Source organism: Trichosurus vulpecula, chromosome 3, assembly GCF_011100635.1.
Source record: "Trichosurus vulpecula isolate mTriVul1 chromosome 3, mTriVul1.pri, whole genome shotgun sequence".
NCBI classification, from domain to species: Eukaryota; Metazoa; Chordata; class Mammalia; order Diprotodontia; family Phalangeridae; genus Trichosurus; species Trichosurus vulpecula.
The window spans coordinates 240,836,390-240,853,755 of record NC_050575.1 but is presented as its reverse complement, the minus strand read 5'-3'; the positions used below and the strand labels follow the sequence as shown (position 1 = coordinate 240,853,755).

Here is a 17,366-nt window from a genome sequence, read left to right as displayed (position 1 = left end):
TCTCTCCTGCCTCTCTTTCCCCTAGAAGAATGTAAGTCCATTTTCCTGTATGTGCCCTCCTCTCCTCTAGAGTAGGGTAGGTAGTAGTGTTCTGCTGTTTGTCGACACAGAATGATGATATGAGGGTAAGAGTGGGGTGTGTTGGCTGAGACTATAATAGCAGCAAAGAACTTGCTGAATGAAACCAGAGCATAAACCCACAGGCTGTGTGAAAGTATGTCATGGAACTTATGGAGTGGGGGGGAGGGTGCTTGGTGTGAACCATTGGGGATTAGCTTTCTCTGCTGATAATATTTCAGTTTGTTACTTTGTTAGGGCTCTTGGTGTCTCAGCTTGTGGAGACAGCTTTAATTGCTTACTTCCTGAGTGTAATTCTTATTTTCAAGAGTTATGAGAGTTCTGGAGAACTGGAAAAATGTCTAGTTTCCCTTCTTGTTTATGTGAGACTTCCCGGCCTCCCCCACTCCCTTTTCCTTGCCCCCTCCGTTTTCCTCCCCCCACCATTCACATTTTAACAGAGGACAAAGCAAAGCCTTACACTGGGGTGTGGAACCTGCGACACATGTGGCCTTGAGGCTGCTAAGCTGTGGCCACTCCTGATAAGCTGAAGAAATTATTTTCCTAAGTAAAATTTTAGGAAGTAGGAATGAGACAGTGTCAAAGGTTTTTATGGAGATGGGGCTAGACTTGGGAGGATTTTCTAGGACCCCTAAAATCACAGGTACTTCTTTTTTCTTTTCGTGGAAAAGTGCTGGATTTTGAGTTCAGAGACCTGGACTTAGATTCTGGCTTTTCCTCTCAGCACCTTTGTGATTTTGGTCTGGTTGTCCCAGGCCTCTATTTCCTCATCTGTAGAATGAGGGAGTGGGAACTAGATTTCTAAGGACTTTTTAGCTATAATATTCTGTGCTGTAAGGTTCCTTCCTATGATCCTGGTAGTAGACCGGAAAAGTTTTATAAGTAGGTGAATATCACTAAAGAGAAAACTGAACCTCAGAAATGCATCTTCAGCTTTAAAAGAAAAATCATCAGTACAAGCACCCCCAGCATCAGAACAGAGAGGTGATTATGTAGGAAGATACCCTTAGCTGCAGATTCTCTTCTGGATGACAGCTTCCTTGTTCTGTTACTGACTGCCTTGGGGTCATTCTCTCTTTAGCTTCTTGTATTCCCTGGTCCCTTTTTAGAAACATTTCTTTCCTTAATCATGTCCCCATGGGGAGTAACAAGGAGAAAAAAAATTGTTTTTGCCTGTGGTTGATATCCTACATAACAACAAAACAACATTTTTATTATCGTCGCTGTTGGGGGTAGGCCACAGTGTGGTCAAGACCTGTGATTTCATCAGTGGAGGGAACTCCTTAGTGGGGGAAAAACTCTCCACAGTTGTAGATTAGCAACTCATTAGTGACTTAGACAGTTGCTTAAGATGGTCAGAAGTTAAGTGAACTGCTCAAGGTCATATAGTGAGTATATGTGAGAGCCAAGGTCTTCTAACCCAGTTTCCTTGTCTGAAAAATGAGGAGATTTGATTAGATCTCTTAAGACTCCTTTCAGTTTTACATTTATGATCCTATAATTTCCTCAGACACACATGAATAACACTCTCTACTTTGTGTTCTCACTTCGGATACTGAGTTTTTGAAGTTACTAGGAACTCTTGAGAGAAATTAGAAGTATTTGAAATATTCCCTGATTCTGTGCTTTTCCCACCTTTTCAGATCAGACCAGTTGTGCACAGTGACATGATTGTGCCTTCTAGGTGGCAAATATTTCATCGAAAGCCACGCCATATAAGGTAAGTATATTGTTATTTGTGATTGTGAGGACTTGTGGTTCTCGAAAAGTGACTGTCTCTCATCTGGCAAAAACTCCTGCATGTTTTCCTCATTTTCCTCAATAGCTCTTTTAAGGGGGAAGCTGAATGACTGACCACTCATTGGGGATATTAGTAGGAGCATAGATTTAGACCTTAGAAATCACCTAGTCCAGCCTCCTTATTTTACAAATGAGGAAACTGAGACTCAGAAAAGCCAACACAGGAAGCAAGCAGTAGAGCTATGATTTGACTTTAGGTCCTCCAATTCTAAACCCAGTGCTCAATGGAATTCCTGTATTTGGTAGGGGTTTGGAATAATAGATCACTTCTGAGCTCCCTCTCAGTTCTCTGATATTTGTTATCTCTTGATCAGTGCACATTTCCTTTTATTTCTCCCAATGAAGAACCATGATTATTCCCCATTCTGGCCTTTTGAAAAGTTATTCTTCTAAAATACCATCATAATCAGGCATCCTTTCAGTAGACCATTAGCCAGTACCTAGCACAGTGCTCATTATAGACAATAAATGTTTGTTTAATAGCATTTGTGAAGAGAGGAAAAGATGAGGGCAGGAGCGAATGGGACTTTGTTTCTAAGAGGTATTTAATAAATACTTGGTGGCTTTTGTTGGTTCCTTTAAATTTCACATCTAGTGGCTGTATCTATTGATGTCAAAAGGAAGTTTTTTTAAATGTATAGGAGCTTTCATTATCAAGAGATGTCTTATTGTGAGCAACATCTCTTTGACAACACTACCTCTGTAAGGCAGTAAGAAAGGGTAGAAGGAATGGTGATAGCAGCCTGAGTTTGAATTCTGTATCTGTTACTTTATGTAGCATGCACTTTGGAGCCACAATCCTAACTCTCACTGCCACTGATGAATCAGCATAACTGCTACATCTCCCTTAGGGTTCCAGGGGTAATCCTAAGGAGTTCAGGGGTATTTTTTCTAGAAATACAACTCCCAAGCCCCCAGCAGTGTGCTGCCTGCCATAATTATCAGCTGATATCAATTAGCTTAGACAGATTTTTAGGATGGAAGATTTACTGAGGTCTAAGAACAATTGGTACAAACATCTGAATATGTCTGTGACACGTTTTTCCATAAGAACATAGAGTCCAAGGGAAAGTGGGCTTCAGGCTTGGAGAGAACATGTAGCAAAGCTACAAAGCTACTCACAGTCCCTGGAAATCATTTTGCTGTAGTTCTCAGGACATTCACCTTAGGTATGTAGTAGTTTTTCTGCTGGGCTCTTTATAGAGTGAAGCTGGACTCTCCTTGGCTGTCAGAACAAATTCCCAGGAGTTCAAATACCATCTCTCTGATGATATCTTCCACTTTTTTTTGGAAGGGGGAGGGCAGGGCAATTGGGGTTAAGTGACTTGCCCAAGGTCACACAGCTACTAAGTGTGTCAAGTGTCTGAGGCAGGATTTGAACTCAGGTCCTCCTGACTCCAGGGCTGGTGTTCTACTCACTACACCACCTAGGTGCCCCAGATATCTCCCACTTTGATATATCCAACCTTATTCTTTTTCTTTAGGCCCCACATCACCAAATGTGAATTGAAATATTCCATCTGGATGTCCTATAGGCCTCTAAAACTCAACAGATCAGAACAGAACTCATTATCTTTCCCCCGAATCCATAAGTCTTCGGAACTTTTTCTCCTGTCAAGGGCAACACCATCTTTCTGGACATTCAAGTTTGCAACCTTTGTGTCATTCTTGGCTTGAATTAAGGTGGTAAAGCCTTGTGAGTGGAAAGACTGAGGCAGACATAAGAAATATTCTATAGAGAATGCGCTCTCCTTGAAATGCCAAGGTCAAAGTTTAGTGAAATCAGATTTTTGACAAGGTTTATATAAGACTGAAAAATATTGATCTGCTCTGTGGACCAGTTAATTTTGTATCAGAAGGATTTTATTGACAAATATCACCAGTTTGTTATGTTAAACTTTGGCTGAAATTCCTGTGTGTTTCACTTAATGCATGGAAAGTATGGTTATAGGACCCTTAAACATGCAGAAATACCAAGCCATTCTAAAACAAATTCAAACCAGTCTAACCATCATTTAAGTGCCTATTATGTGCAAAGCACTCTGATATATACTGGGGATTCAAAAGGAAAACATAAACATAGTCCTTGTCCTCAAGGGATTAATATTCTGCTGGGAAATAGATAAAATTTTTCTTACTGAACTAAAAAAAGACCCTTTTCTGATTGAGAATAAATATTGGAACTTTCAAGACAAACTATGGGTTCTTGCTCACAAGTTAGCATATTCATGATGCCTCATTTTTATGCATAAAAACTGAAGACTGATAACTTAAAAATATTGCATGATTGGGGTTCCTTTCCTTATAACCTGCCCCCATACGCATAAAATAATGAACTATTATGTTGTGTGGTCCTTGCTTTATAAAAGTGCCCTGAAAATTCCACTAGATGGACCCAAATAGCCATCCAAATCCAATTTCTTACAATCTCGAGACTTGACATCCTAAGTACACAACCCCAAACTGGTTATGTTAGTTCTAATAAGCTAAGACATTAAGAGGGATGTAGAATTATTGCTTCTACTTTATATATGGAAAACTTCACTAAGGGAAATAACTTGACTTAGGTTAAGTGTTAAGGCAGGAGTATAGGCAAAAGTGGAACCTAATGGTGGGCTAATTGTCCAGATGACAACATTAGCTTGTTTTGAATTGTAAATTGTCATAGTTTAACTTGTCTGAACTATGTGCTAAAGGATTGAAAAAAATGGTTTGCATGACCTCAGGCAATTCATTTCCCCTCTCAATCTCATTTTCTTCACCTGTCAAATGGATAATTCCTATCCAAAGTTGTATAAAAGATGAGATAATGGCTGTGGAAGTGCTTATTTTTTTTTAAACTCCTTGTAAGATACCTAGATCAGTGGTGCCACTGGTGTGGGGAAATTCCCTGTGTGGCAATTCCCCTGCTGATGCTGATCAGTACCTCCTCTTTAACTTAAAGTCTTAGAGAGTTACTTAAGGCAATGAGAAGTTCATCAGCTTAACTTTGGTTAGAGGTTTTGAAGGTGGAATTTGAACCTAGGTCTTTTAACTCCTAAGGCTAGCCCTCTATATACTATACCACACTGGCTCTAGCAGGATGCTTTAAAAAAATGCAATGTGGTATGGATAGAGAGCTGACCTCAGAGTCAGAAAGACCTGCATTCAAGTCCTGCTTAGGATACATACTGGCCATATGACCCTGGGCAGTTCACTCAATATCTTAGTTCCCTAGACAGCTCTTGATGAAAAGTTGCCAAAGAAGGTACATTGGTAGAGGAAGATGTTCCTTGAGAGTTCCAAAAAAGACATATAAGATATGATTACAATTTTTGGGATGTAAACTGTTTTTATTTAAATATCTTTCAGAAATAGTCACTTGTCCATTCCTTTAGAATGCATGTGTCATAGTGGGTAGCTTGGCCCGGGGTTTTTCAGTTTCTCATCAGTCATTCTCTCAGTCAGTAAGCATTTTTTGAGGGCCTACTATGTACCAGGCACTGTGCCAAGTGCTGGGGATACAAAGAAAAGCAAAAAAAAAAACCAATCCTGTTCTTAAGGAAGCTCACAGTCTAATGGGGGGACAGCATAAAACAACTCTGAACACACAAGATTTACACAGGATAAATTGGAATAATCAATACAAGGAAGGCAACTGAGGCCCAAGAACTATATTAGGGGTGGAAAAACACCTCTAAAGCCCTGCCTGCTGCCGGAATGTCCTGGTGGATACTGGTTCCAATCATAAAAGGGTAGAAGGGACCTTGATAAATATTTAAAACATGATTTTTCATTCATTCATTCATTCAGGCCCAACTTTCTCATTTCAAAGATGAGTAATGATCAAGACCAGAATGAAATGTCAACTTAAATTGCTTCCAGTTTTGATCTACATTGCCTGAAAATCACAGCTCAGAGGAAGCTTTCCCTCAATACAAATTTTTTCCTTTAATAAAACTAGTATTACAATAATGCATATATAACAACTACCATTTTGATGAACATCTACAAACACATTTTTTCTTTAAGCAAACATTCTAGCTATTATCTAATATTATCCTCAAAACACCCTGGTTAAGTAAAGAAGGAAAATATTGTAAATTTCCTATTGTACAGATGGGAAATGGACACTAGGGAAGGGTGTCAGTGAGCTGATGACAGAATCAATTTATTGTTGTTCAGTTCTTTCAATCGTGTCCAATTCTTCATGGTCCCATTTGGTGTTTTCTTGGCAAAGATACTAGAGTGGTTTGCCATTTCCTTCTCCAGCTCATTTTACAGATGAAGAAACTGAGGCAAATATGGTTAAGTGACTTTCCTAGGGTCACGCAACTACAAAATGTCCGAGGCCATATTTGAACTCAGGAAGATGAGTCTTCCGGACTACTGTCTATGTACTGTGCTACCTAGCTGCTTACAGAACTTGGGTAAGAACCAAAATTTCCTGACTGCCTAGCAGATTTTTTTAGCTTAATTTGGGTAATAACTAAAGCCATTATTGCTTGGTAGCTCTGGATCTCATGCAAGCTAGTTCTTGAGCACGAGTGAACTTGAAGAGAGGTGGTGATGGATCATCCAAGCTAAGCAGTCACAACCAGCTTCTCTACTCCACATTCCTGCCTTGTTATAGTCAAAAGCCAGGTCCTGGTAAGAGGTGTGAGTAGATATAGAGCAGCCATGCTGATCTAGCATTTCTCTCTGCCTCTAATTTACCTGACAACAATAGAGCACTGACTCCTTCCACCATCTGTTTTTCAATCAGTAGTCAGCTATGAAACGGGACAGGCAGAAATGGCTGCCCTGTTTCTGTGTGTGCCTGTCCTTTTCAGGCCCCGTGTACCATTTTCTTCCCACCAAATTTGTTGGATAAGAAGCCTGCTGTTAGGATAAGAAGTTTGATGTAGTCCTGACCTGTAAACCATTCAGAATCACCTTTTTGATCTTACAGCAGGGAAAATAGTTTCCATAAAGTGAATTGACTTGTGGCATTTGACAGTGTTGACTTCCTTTTCTTTAGTAGATAGTCTTTCTTGCTATTTCTCTTCTCCATGACATTATGCTCTCTTTGTTCTCCCATTTCATTGACAGCACTTTCTCCACTACTTTTGTTAGTTTTTTTCCCTAATCATCCTCCTATCCCTTAGATATAGCTATACACTATGGTTTTGTCTACAGTTTTGTCTTTTCTCTCTCTTCATTTGTCTTCCTTTATAACTTCATTTACTCCTGTAGCTTTGATTATAATAATATAAGATTATAGGATTTAGAAATGGAACAGACCAACTAGTCCAATGCCATTTATTTTCCAGGTGAGCATACTGAGCCTCAGATGAGATTATTAATTCCAACTCAAGTTCTCTCAGTAAATGGCAGAGCTGAGATTCAAGGCCAGAACCTCTGACTTCAAATCCATTGCTCTTTGGTATACTGTGCTACCTTCTGAAATCTCCAGGTCTGTATTTTTAACTGCTTGCTGGTTCTTTCCATTAGGTGAACCACTAGCACCTCAAGGTCAACATACTTAAAATGGAACTCATTACCTTTCTCCCTAAAATCTGACCCTCCCCCTAATTTCTTTCTATTGATAGCACCACTATCCATCTTTACAGTCTTCCAGGCTCACGAGCTCAGAGTCATTTCTCAGTCTTCACATCTAATCAATTGCAATGTCTTACTGATTCTGCCTGTGCAATATGTCTCAAATCCATCCTCTTCTTCCCACTCCTGATGTATCCACCCTAGTTCAGACTCTCATTACCTCTTGCTTAGATTCCTAATAGCATCCTAATTGGTCTTCTTGCTTCTAGGATAGTCCCATTCCAATCCATCTTTCAAATTACTATCTAACTGATCTTCCTACATTGTGCTCTCATTTTGTCATGCAACTATGCAAAAAAACCCTTTAGTGGTTCCACATTAGGAATCAGATAAGATGGGTAGTCACAACCCTAGCATTCAAAGCTTTCTACATTCTGACTCCAGCCTGGTTTCTACACTTATCTTCTGCTCTTGAACTGGATGTTCCAAAGGCATCTCAAATTCAATTATCTAAAACAAAATTAATTATCTCCCCCCTGCCCCAAACCCATTTCTTTTTCTGAACTTCCCTGTTTTTGTCTAGGGTACCACCAGTTTCCTAGTCTACTGCTCTCAATCTCACTGTCATCTTCTACTCGCCATCCTCACTCGGCCCATATATTCAATCCTCTGCCAAATCTTGTCCTTTCTACCTTCATGTCATCTAGGATATATGCCATCTTCTTTCTACTTATATAGCCTCTGCTCTGGCTCAGGTCCTCATCATCTCTTGCTTGGCCCATTACAACAGCAGCCTAATTGGTCTCCTTGCCTGAAGTCTTTCCTCTCTCCAATCTATTCTCCACTCAGCTACCAAAGTATTTTCTTTAAGTGTAGGTTCACAGTGTCACCCCATCCTCCCACTCTGTACACTCCTAGTCCTCTCTCTTATCCTTTGGATCAAATAGAAAGGGCTCTGTTTGTCCTTTGAAGATATTTATAATCTGGCTCCTTCCTATCTTCCCAGTTTTCTTATTCTTTATTCCTTTCCATGAGCTCTATGATTTAAAATATTGGCCTAATTGCTGTTTCTTATATATGACACTCAAATTTCTCAAATTTTTTTTGGAGGAGGGAAGGCAGGGCAATTGGGGTTAAGTGATTTGCCCAAGGTCACAGAGTTTGTGTGACAAGTGTCTGAGGCAGAATTTGAACTCAGGTCCTCCTGACTTCAGGCCCAGTACTCTACTCACTGTGCCACCTAGCTGCCCCCTACACTCAAATTTCTTATCTCCAGTCTCTTGCATTGCCTGTCCCCCAGTCCTGAAACAGTCAGTCACATGGTTTCTCTGGCTTCCTTTAAGCCTCAGCTCAAATTCCATTATCTGCAAGAATAATAATAATAGCTAACATTTATATAGTGCCTACCCTGGCACCGTGCTAAGCACTTTACAAGTATTATCTCATTTGAGCTTCATAACAACTCTGGCATGTAGGTACTGTTATTATCCCCATTTTCAGTTGAGGAAATGGAGACAAACAAGAGGTTAAGTGGCTTGCCCAAGGTCACACAGCTAATAAGTATCTGAGTCTGGATTTGAACTCAGGTTTTCCTGGCTCCAGACCCAGGGCTCAATTCACTATGCCCCTACCAGCCCCTAAAAAGGCAGGTCTTCTTTCCTGGTTCCCTCAGGAGTTAGGACCTTCCCTTCTAAGATATTTTTGCTCCTCTGTATATCTCTTTTATATACCTACATGTATTCATGATGTACATCCTCACCCCCATTCGTGCCTGGCACATAGTAGCACTTAATAAATGTTTATTGATTGATTGATAGAATGTGAATTTCTTGAGGACAAGGGCCATGTTTTTGCCTTTCTTTGTATCCTCAACACTTAGCATAGTTTCTGGCACATAGTTGGGACACTTAATAAGTGTTTGTGGACTGACCGTTTCTTTTCATGTATTTTATATTCTAGCCAAACTGGACTACTCTGTCTCTTTTTAAGGGAAAATGAAATTGTAAGTTCCTTGAGAACAATATTTATAAATTCTATCTTTGTATGTTGCCCAATGCATTGCACGCATGTTAAGGCCTGTGGTGATTTTGTTGTGGCAGTTCTGGGGGTGGGGAATTCTCTCTGTTGATGAAAATCAAAACCATTCTATAACTTTGAGTCTCAGAGAGTTGCCTGAGGCTCAGACAGTGTTGTTTGCTCATGTTTACGGAGAAAGAATTTGAAACCCCACTTGAGTCCAGAACTCTTATCTACTGTGCTGTCCTGCTTTTTGCCTTGTACTTAGTAGGTGCTTATTTACAAAATTCACCCCCTTGATTAAATCATAGGCTATTAAAATAAAAATAGTACCTTAAATTATATGCCGCTTTACAGGAGTGGGGAACTTGTGGCCTCGAAGCCACATATGGCCTTCTAGGTCCTTGGGTGTGGCCTTTTGATGGAGTCCAGCTTTTACAGAACAAATCCTTTTATTAAGGGGTGTTCTGTGAAGTTTGGATTCAGTCAAAGGGCTGCACTTGAGGACCTAGAGGGCCACATATGGCCTCGAGGCTGCAGATTCCCCACCCCTGGTCTCTAATACTTTAATACTCTTCCCCCTTTCTTCAAGGCTCAGTGTTGGTATTCCCTTCTTCATGGAACTCCGACCCCTTCCCTCAAAACCTGCCCTGTTACCTGAGGATTCTTGACCATTCTTTCTCCTTTCTAGCCCCATATTCTTACTCACTCCCGTCTGTTACCATCTCTTTTGGTCCATCTGTTTACCTGGTGCTACAGGCCTTATGACACTCCACATTTGTTTTTCTTTTCTAGGCCCAAATTCACAAACTAGGATTGTTCTGTAGAAAGGAGTATATCTGGTCACTTTCCTATGAAGGAGATGTAATATGGTAGAAGAATAAGGGTTAAAATGCCAGAAAACAATTCGGAATTATGCAAAGAGACTATGTTCATATTTTGACCCAGAGATGTCATTACTAGACTTCTATCCAAAGGAGATCGTTGATAAAAAGACAGTACCCACATACGCCAAAATATTTACAAAACACTTTTTATGGTAGCAAAGAATTGGAAAGAAAGTAGATGCCCATCAATTCAGGAATGGCTAAATAAATTGTGGAATATGAATGTGATGGAAGCTTTCTGTGTGGTAAGACATGATATATGATGAACAAAGGTACATGGAAACACTCAAATGAATGGATACAAAAGAAAGTAGCCAGAGTTCAGGATAACAATGTACACAATGTCTTTAACAATGTAAATGTAAAGAGAATCAACCACAAAACAGTTGAAACTGAATGCTGGAAAATTGTGAAGTATAAGCTTGACTTCAAAGAAGAGACATGAAAAGATTTTTCTGCTCCTTTGCAGGGGTTGCATCCATGGATATGGAACATTACATGTAACATCAGATTTTTTTTCAATATATTGATCTACTTTACTGATTTTTTTCCTTCCTTTTTTTTCTTTATAAAAACAAATTATTTATTATAAGATGGTTCTGGAGGAGGGGGGCAGTTAAGGAGGAGAAATATAGCAGAAAATCTAGGTTAAATAAAAACAAAGGATGTCAATAAAATTTATTTTAAAATATTTTAAAAAATAAATGGAGATTGATGCCCCTTCCTCTCCTCATCTATTAATAATTGTGGGCAATAAGGGACCTCTCTACCTCTTGAAAATATAATTTATTGAAGTGTAAAGTGAAGATAAATTTTCCCCTTTTCACACAGAGTTTGAGTTTTAAAATCTTCAAATTTTGATACTAACTGGAAAGAAACAAAAAGTCATATCAGTGTTCTAAAGGTAGTTAATGGCCCTGTTATTTTCTATAGGAATGGTAGTTTTAAAAAATTTGCTTTGATGAAAAGTTTTTAATACTTGGTTATGGATGTGGTGTTATGGGCTCTTAGAAATGATCCTATGTAGGTCAGAGACATGGGTTCAAATTCTAGTTAAGTTACTTAATATCAATATGGCTTTGTCCAGGCCACTTCTGTTTACTTCTCAGTCTTTTCACCTGTAAAATGAGGGGGTGGGACTCTAAGGTTCTTTCTACCTCTATGATCCTGGGGTGGTGGTGAGGATAAGTAAGGAGTAAACTATTTGACTTAGTGGCAGTAGCTGTTTAAATGAAAGTTTTAGTCAGCATAGATATCTAGTCACATTTATTTCAAATCTGAATTCTCTATCATTATGCTCTTATTAGAATGGATTTAGTGTTGAGCTTAGCATCAGGAATATTTGGGTTCAAATCCTGCTGAAGATATGTGTGATCCTGGGCAAGTCACTAAACCTCTCTATAACTGAAATAACTTTCTAGGTCTTATAGTCATAGATTGGATTCTCTCAGTAGGATCTATGTTGAAAGGAGTTCCCACAATAGATGCTTCCTATTGTGACAAAATCATAGACTCTTCTTATATTCTTGTATTTTAATGCTGGATGGAGAGAAAAGAATTAATTTGTGATTGCTGCAAGCTATATTTTCAGGATCTCAAGTTAGTGAGTTCAGACTCAAAGAGGGGATGAGAAGATGCAAACAGTGACAAATGTGTATTAGAAAGCCCTGAGAAGCCAAATGGGGTCTTATGAGTAATCAAACATACATTGTTGAAGCCAAACTGATGAGCTCAGTAGACATTTTGGAGTTATGCAACTCTCTTTCCTTTTATATCATTTGTTGGAAGAGTTAGAATTGTACTTTGGACAGAATACTGAACCTAGAGTCAGAAGAGCTGGGTTGGAATCCTGTGTAACCCTTGAACAGATCATTCCTCTGTGCCTCAGTTTCTTCATTAGTACAATGAAAGAGTTGGATGGGATGGCAACATCCCTTCCAGCTCTAAATCTAGGATCTCTTTATGATCCTATGAGAAGGCAAAAGTGGCGCCCCTTTCTCAGGTGGTGTTGAGTGCCAGGACGTGATGTATCAGGTGGAGAGAGCACCAGTATCTTTACATGGAATTCGGACAAAAGTAAAACCTATCAATCCAAAATGCCCAGGAAAAGCAAGGAATAAGCAAACAAACCTGCCAAGGTCAAGCAGAAACTGCCTTCAAAAAGTAGTGTCAGGAAAACCCAATCAATTCCATTTTTTTAAAAGGATGGCACATTATTTCCTCAGGGAGTTGTGAGGATGTCTTGGATAAAGAACTGCATTTTCAAGTACCAAATTTTTCCTGTGCTCTCCAAGTGGACAAAATTTACTTCTGACTCACCTATCATGTCAGCTGTAAATGTGTTTGTGTGTATAGGCATTTTATATTTTATGGGAAATTAGGTTAAAAGTGTTTAAAAATTATAACATTGAAAAATCTGCAGTGCAGCTCCCCGAGGACCCATGACAGAATGTTACCAATTGACACTGTAACTTTGTATTGTTCTCTAGTTGAAGTATTTAATTTTTTCCTCTCCGAGCCACAATTTCCCCCTTTTCTCTATAGTGTACCCTCTTGATGCATGTGCATATTTTTGTCTTTTGACAGTGTTTTCACAAATGGGAATCTGTTCATTCCACCTGCAAAATTAATTATACCCAGATTCACTCTATATGATTGGGATAATGTCCTGGCCATGATTGGAGAAAAAGTTCACCCCCACTCAGGGGGTGTTCGAAGGTAAGGAAAGTACTGACCCCATAGGGCCACCCAAAGCTCAGAGGAATTGTCTTCATGTTTCTATGAAAGACTCTCCTGCATAGGTTAAAATATCTTTGTCATGTAATCTTGGAGACGGGTCTTTTGGTCAATCAGTCAGTTAGCATTTATTAATTGCCTGCTATATTCCAGGGACTGTGCTAAGTGCTAGGGTTACAAAGAAAGGTAAAAGACAGTCTCCACTGTCAAGGAGCTTACAGTCTCATTGGGAGGGGGCAGGGGTGGGAGACAACATGCAAACAAGCTATATATAGGATAAACTGGGGATAATCTCAGAGTGAGGACATTGGAACTAAAGAGATTAGTTCCCTTTAGTTCTATATACTAATATATATATATATATGTATATATAGTTCCCATTGTATAGAATATATATATATAAAATATGTATGTATATATAGAATATATATGTATGTGTGTATACATACATACACACATATATGTATACACAATGCTTTTTCTTGAATTTCTTGAATTAGCCCTCTATTTCTCTTGAATTAGTCTCCAAAGCAGTAAATACTATTTCTCTTTGTTTTTGTCATGCAAGGTCCTCCTAGGGATAAAAAGGAAGCAGGCAAAATTGATTTACAATCAAGATTCTTTCATTAATTCTATACATACGTATGTACGTATACATACATATATGTATGTGTATATATGTATGTGTATATATATGTATATATATATACATATACTTTCATGAATAATTCTTAAGACACAAGGAAAAGTGACATAGTGTAGTGGTCATACAGCTAGACTTGAATTTGGGTTTTACCTCTTGGTTAGGAATTTCCTACAAAAAACGAAATCACAGGTCCAGATTTAAAAAAAAGTTGTCTAGGTCAACATCCTCATTTTACAGATAAGTCAACAAAGACACAGGGAAGCACAGTAACTTGTTGATAATCACTTAGCTAGTATCAGTGCCAGGATCCAAAACTCTGTCTTCTCCCTAGGACTAGCACTCTTAGAAGAGAACGTTAAAGTTTAGAACCTGAAAGCCTGAGAGAACAGTGGTGCTAGTAATACCCACTTGGAATCTGGGAGGAAGAACTAGTTAGGCATAGGGAAATGGGGAGATAATTAAAAATAGTAAAAGAGTTAAGATTAGAAACCAGGTTTCCTGAGTCCCCTTGATGCTTTTTCATAGTATTGTGGAATCTCTTTTCTGTTGATTATAACAACCTCCTGACTCCAGTCTTGTCCCTATCCATCCTTCACACAACTTCCAGATTTATCTTCCTAGGAACAGTTTGGATCATGTCTTTCTTCCTCCCCTCACACTTCAAAATCTTCAATGGCTTTCCATTGCCTACCAGATCAAATTCAAACTCCTTTTCCCGACTTTTAAAGACTTCCATGTTCTGACCCCAGTATCACAGAATTATAGAATCACAGAATTTGATGGAAGGCACTTCCATCTATACACAAAAAGAATCCCTCCTATAATATCCCTGGCAAGTGGTTTTTCAGTTTCTGCTTGAATGATTGAATAAAAAATAATTTCTCAAGTGTTTAGTATGCACAAAGCACTGCCTTAAGTGCAGGGTATACAAATAGAAAAGCAAGACAGTCTATGCACCAGTAAGCCCACAAAGTGGCAAAACAGATGATAATATGTCTCTTAAATATCATCTCCATTAATAAATCCATATAATTTTCTGATGTTGAATCATTTGACAGCTCCAAGGACTTTTGTGTCAAGAAAGGCCTAACTGGGTCTTCCTTAGATGTGGCTGCTCAAGAAATGGGGATTGCAGCACTTGCAGAGGAAGGAAGTTGCCGGGCACAATTTCTCCAAGGGTTGCTTCCCCAAACTGTAAGGGCTAGACTAAAATTAGGGCTGCTAGTGGTATTGGGGTGCTGCTGCTCCCAGGACTCTTGTGTTTGTACTTATCCATCAGTGGCAGTTGGGTGGTGGTGGCGGGGATGGTAGGTTCTCTGTATATAAGGATTACTCCACTTGATGATGGCTATAAGGGTGAAGTTGGAAGCAGGGCCAGTGGTCTAGCTGACCCTGCTATTCCAGGGACTTTTGTTTGAGGGTATTGTACTGTCTCTACCAGGATCTGATAGGATGTGGTAATTGCAACGATTCTACCCACTTGGCACATGCTACCTTCTCTCTCTTTCATAGGGTGCTTTGTAGTTGGTTAGCAGTTGGCATTGGTATCAATGAAAGGAATGACAAGCCCTTTCTTCACAAGAGTTGTTCCCCTGGATGGTGATTGCTGGAGCCAGACTGAAAGCAGGGTCATTGCTCTGGGTATACTACTGTTCCTGGAGTTCTTGGGCTTACCTGCCTGTCAGTCACTATTGATTAGATGGTATGTATGTGTTGGTAATGTATTTCTGCACAAGGGTGATCTGGAAGGCACTGTGATTTTTGGGACTCTTGGGCTTAGGGTCCTGAACTGCCTCCACCGGGGGCTGAGAGGAGATGGAATTAATGATATTTTGCAAACCTTAGTGCATAACAATATTAACATATTAGTCAGTATAATTATATAATATACATTATTAATTAAGAATTAACAATAATAATTATTATTGTGGTGATTTGATCCATTTGTTTTAGGGTATTGTACGGTCTCTACCAGGATCTGATAGGATGTGGTGATTGCAACGATTCTACCCACTTGGCACATGCTACCTTCTCTCTCTTTCATAGGGTGCTTTGTAGTTGGTTAGCAGTTGGCATTGGTATTGCCTGGTTGTCTCTTGCTCTGGGAACCTTGCTACTTTAGCTAGGCTGACTTGCCTGCCCTATAGCAGTCTTGAAGAATTCTAAGGAGATTTTGGGTAGCAATCCCACTACTTTTTGAAGCATCCCATTACACTTTTGGCCAGCTCTAGATCATGATTCCTCTGAAGATGTCCCATTCCCCGAACTAGGTCAACATCCTCATTTTACAGATAAGGGAACTAAGGCCCAGGAAAGCAAAGTAACTTGTTCATAATCACTTAGCTAGTGTCAGTGCCAGAATCCCAAAGTTCCCACCTCCTACCTTTGGGACATTGTAAAGACCATTCTCAAAGCCTAAAATCATGGACACATGCATGGCATTTTCATTAGGATATGCATCCATGATATCTTATTTTTAAACATGTAAAATATTTTTATTTAAAAAAAACTAAGACAGCTAAGTAACTTAAAAAAAATCTAACAACTTAACTAATTAAAAATAAAACTTTACAAAGAGACACTGTTAATCAAATCCTTTCCTTTCTCCTAAAAATATGGAAAAACTTTTTCAGCTGTATCTTCCCGTTTAAAAAAATTTTTTTTCTAACTGCAAACTTAGCTAAACAATTTTAAAAAATGAACAATTAGGATACTTAAAAATAGAAACTTTACAAAGGGCTCCTGTTAATCTAGATCATACTCTTCCCCTAAAATATAGAACAACCTTTTCTATCTTATCTAATTGGCTCAAAATTTTTTTCAGCCATATTCTGCACTCTAACCCTGCACTTTGACATGAGGCATCAGTGGTAGTGTTTAAGGAACAATGACTACACATATTTTTAAGATGTAAAATTTTAACCTTTTTGCTTTTCTCATGCATCCCAACAAGGGCCACTTAGCATGAGCTGAATCATGGAAAGCAAAGTGGTCAGAGGAGTCAAAGGGGAACAAAAATGTTTTGATTTTTCCCTGCCTGGGAAGCAGTAGACTCAAGTTCTCCTGGGGGTAGGAAGAAGTATGGAAACCAACCCAGATGACCCTGACAGAAATGGCTTCACCAAAAAGAAATGTCACTGGAGAAGGTGAGGCAGCACCATGGAGAGTGCCTGGAAGAGGCTTATAGAGGAGTTCTGGACTGCACTTGAGGTGCCTCCTCCTTCCTCTTGCACCAGCATCTCTTGGAAGTAAAAGAGGGGAAAGGAATGGAAAGCTGAGGAAGGAAGTTGTAGTTTTTGAAGCAACTGGCAGTCCACAGAAACTGGGAAAACCTTTCCCCAATCTGTATGGTTTTCCCCTACCCCTCCTCCCAACTCCAGATCATTGGTAGCCCCATCATATTGAGTGGGCTGCAATTTGGATGTATGTGAGTACATCCTGTATTATCCCTATGCCTGGAATATAATACTTTCTTTTTCTCTACCTCCTGGAATCCTTAACTTTCTTCAGAGTTTATCTCAGACCTCACCTGCTCCTCTGACCCCCTCCCCAATTGTTAGTGCTTCATCCTTCATTAAATCATGTTGTATTTACTTATATGTACCTGTAGAAGGAACTATAGAAGGACTTTGAGGTAAGGGAATTTATCCTTGTCTTTGTATTCTCCAAACCTAGTATACTAT

General features: G+C 39.2%; 1 protein-coding gene across 3 annotated transcripts in view; it reads left to right on the top strand.

Moving 5' to 3' along the window:
- The window catches only part of DCDC2C (doublecortin domain containing 2C), a 196,257-nt gene that overhangs the window by 35,531 nt on the left and 143,360 nt on the right, over nucleotides 1–17,366 (top strand). For all 3 annotated transcript variants that reach the window (XM_036752674.1, XM_036752673.1, XM_036752672.1), the window contains exons 3-4: nucleotides 1,722–1,798; nucleotides 12,888–13,019. In XM_036752674.1, coding sequence (XP_036608569.1) covers nucleotides 1,722–1,798; nucleotides 12,888–13,019 — 209 coding nt within the window. The remainder of the gene's footprint in view (nucleotides 1–1,721; nucleotides 1,799–12,887; nucleotides 13,020–17,366) is intronic.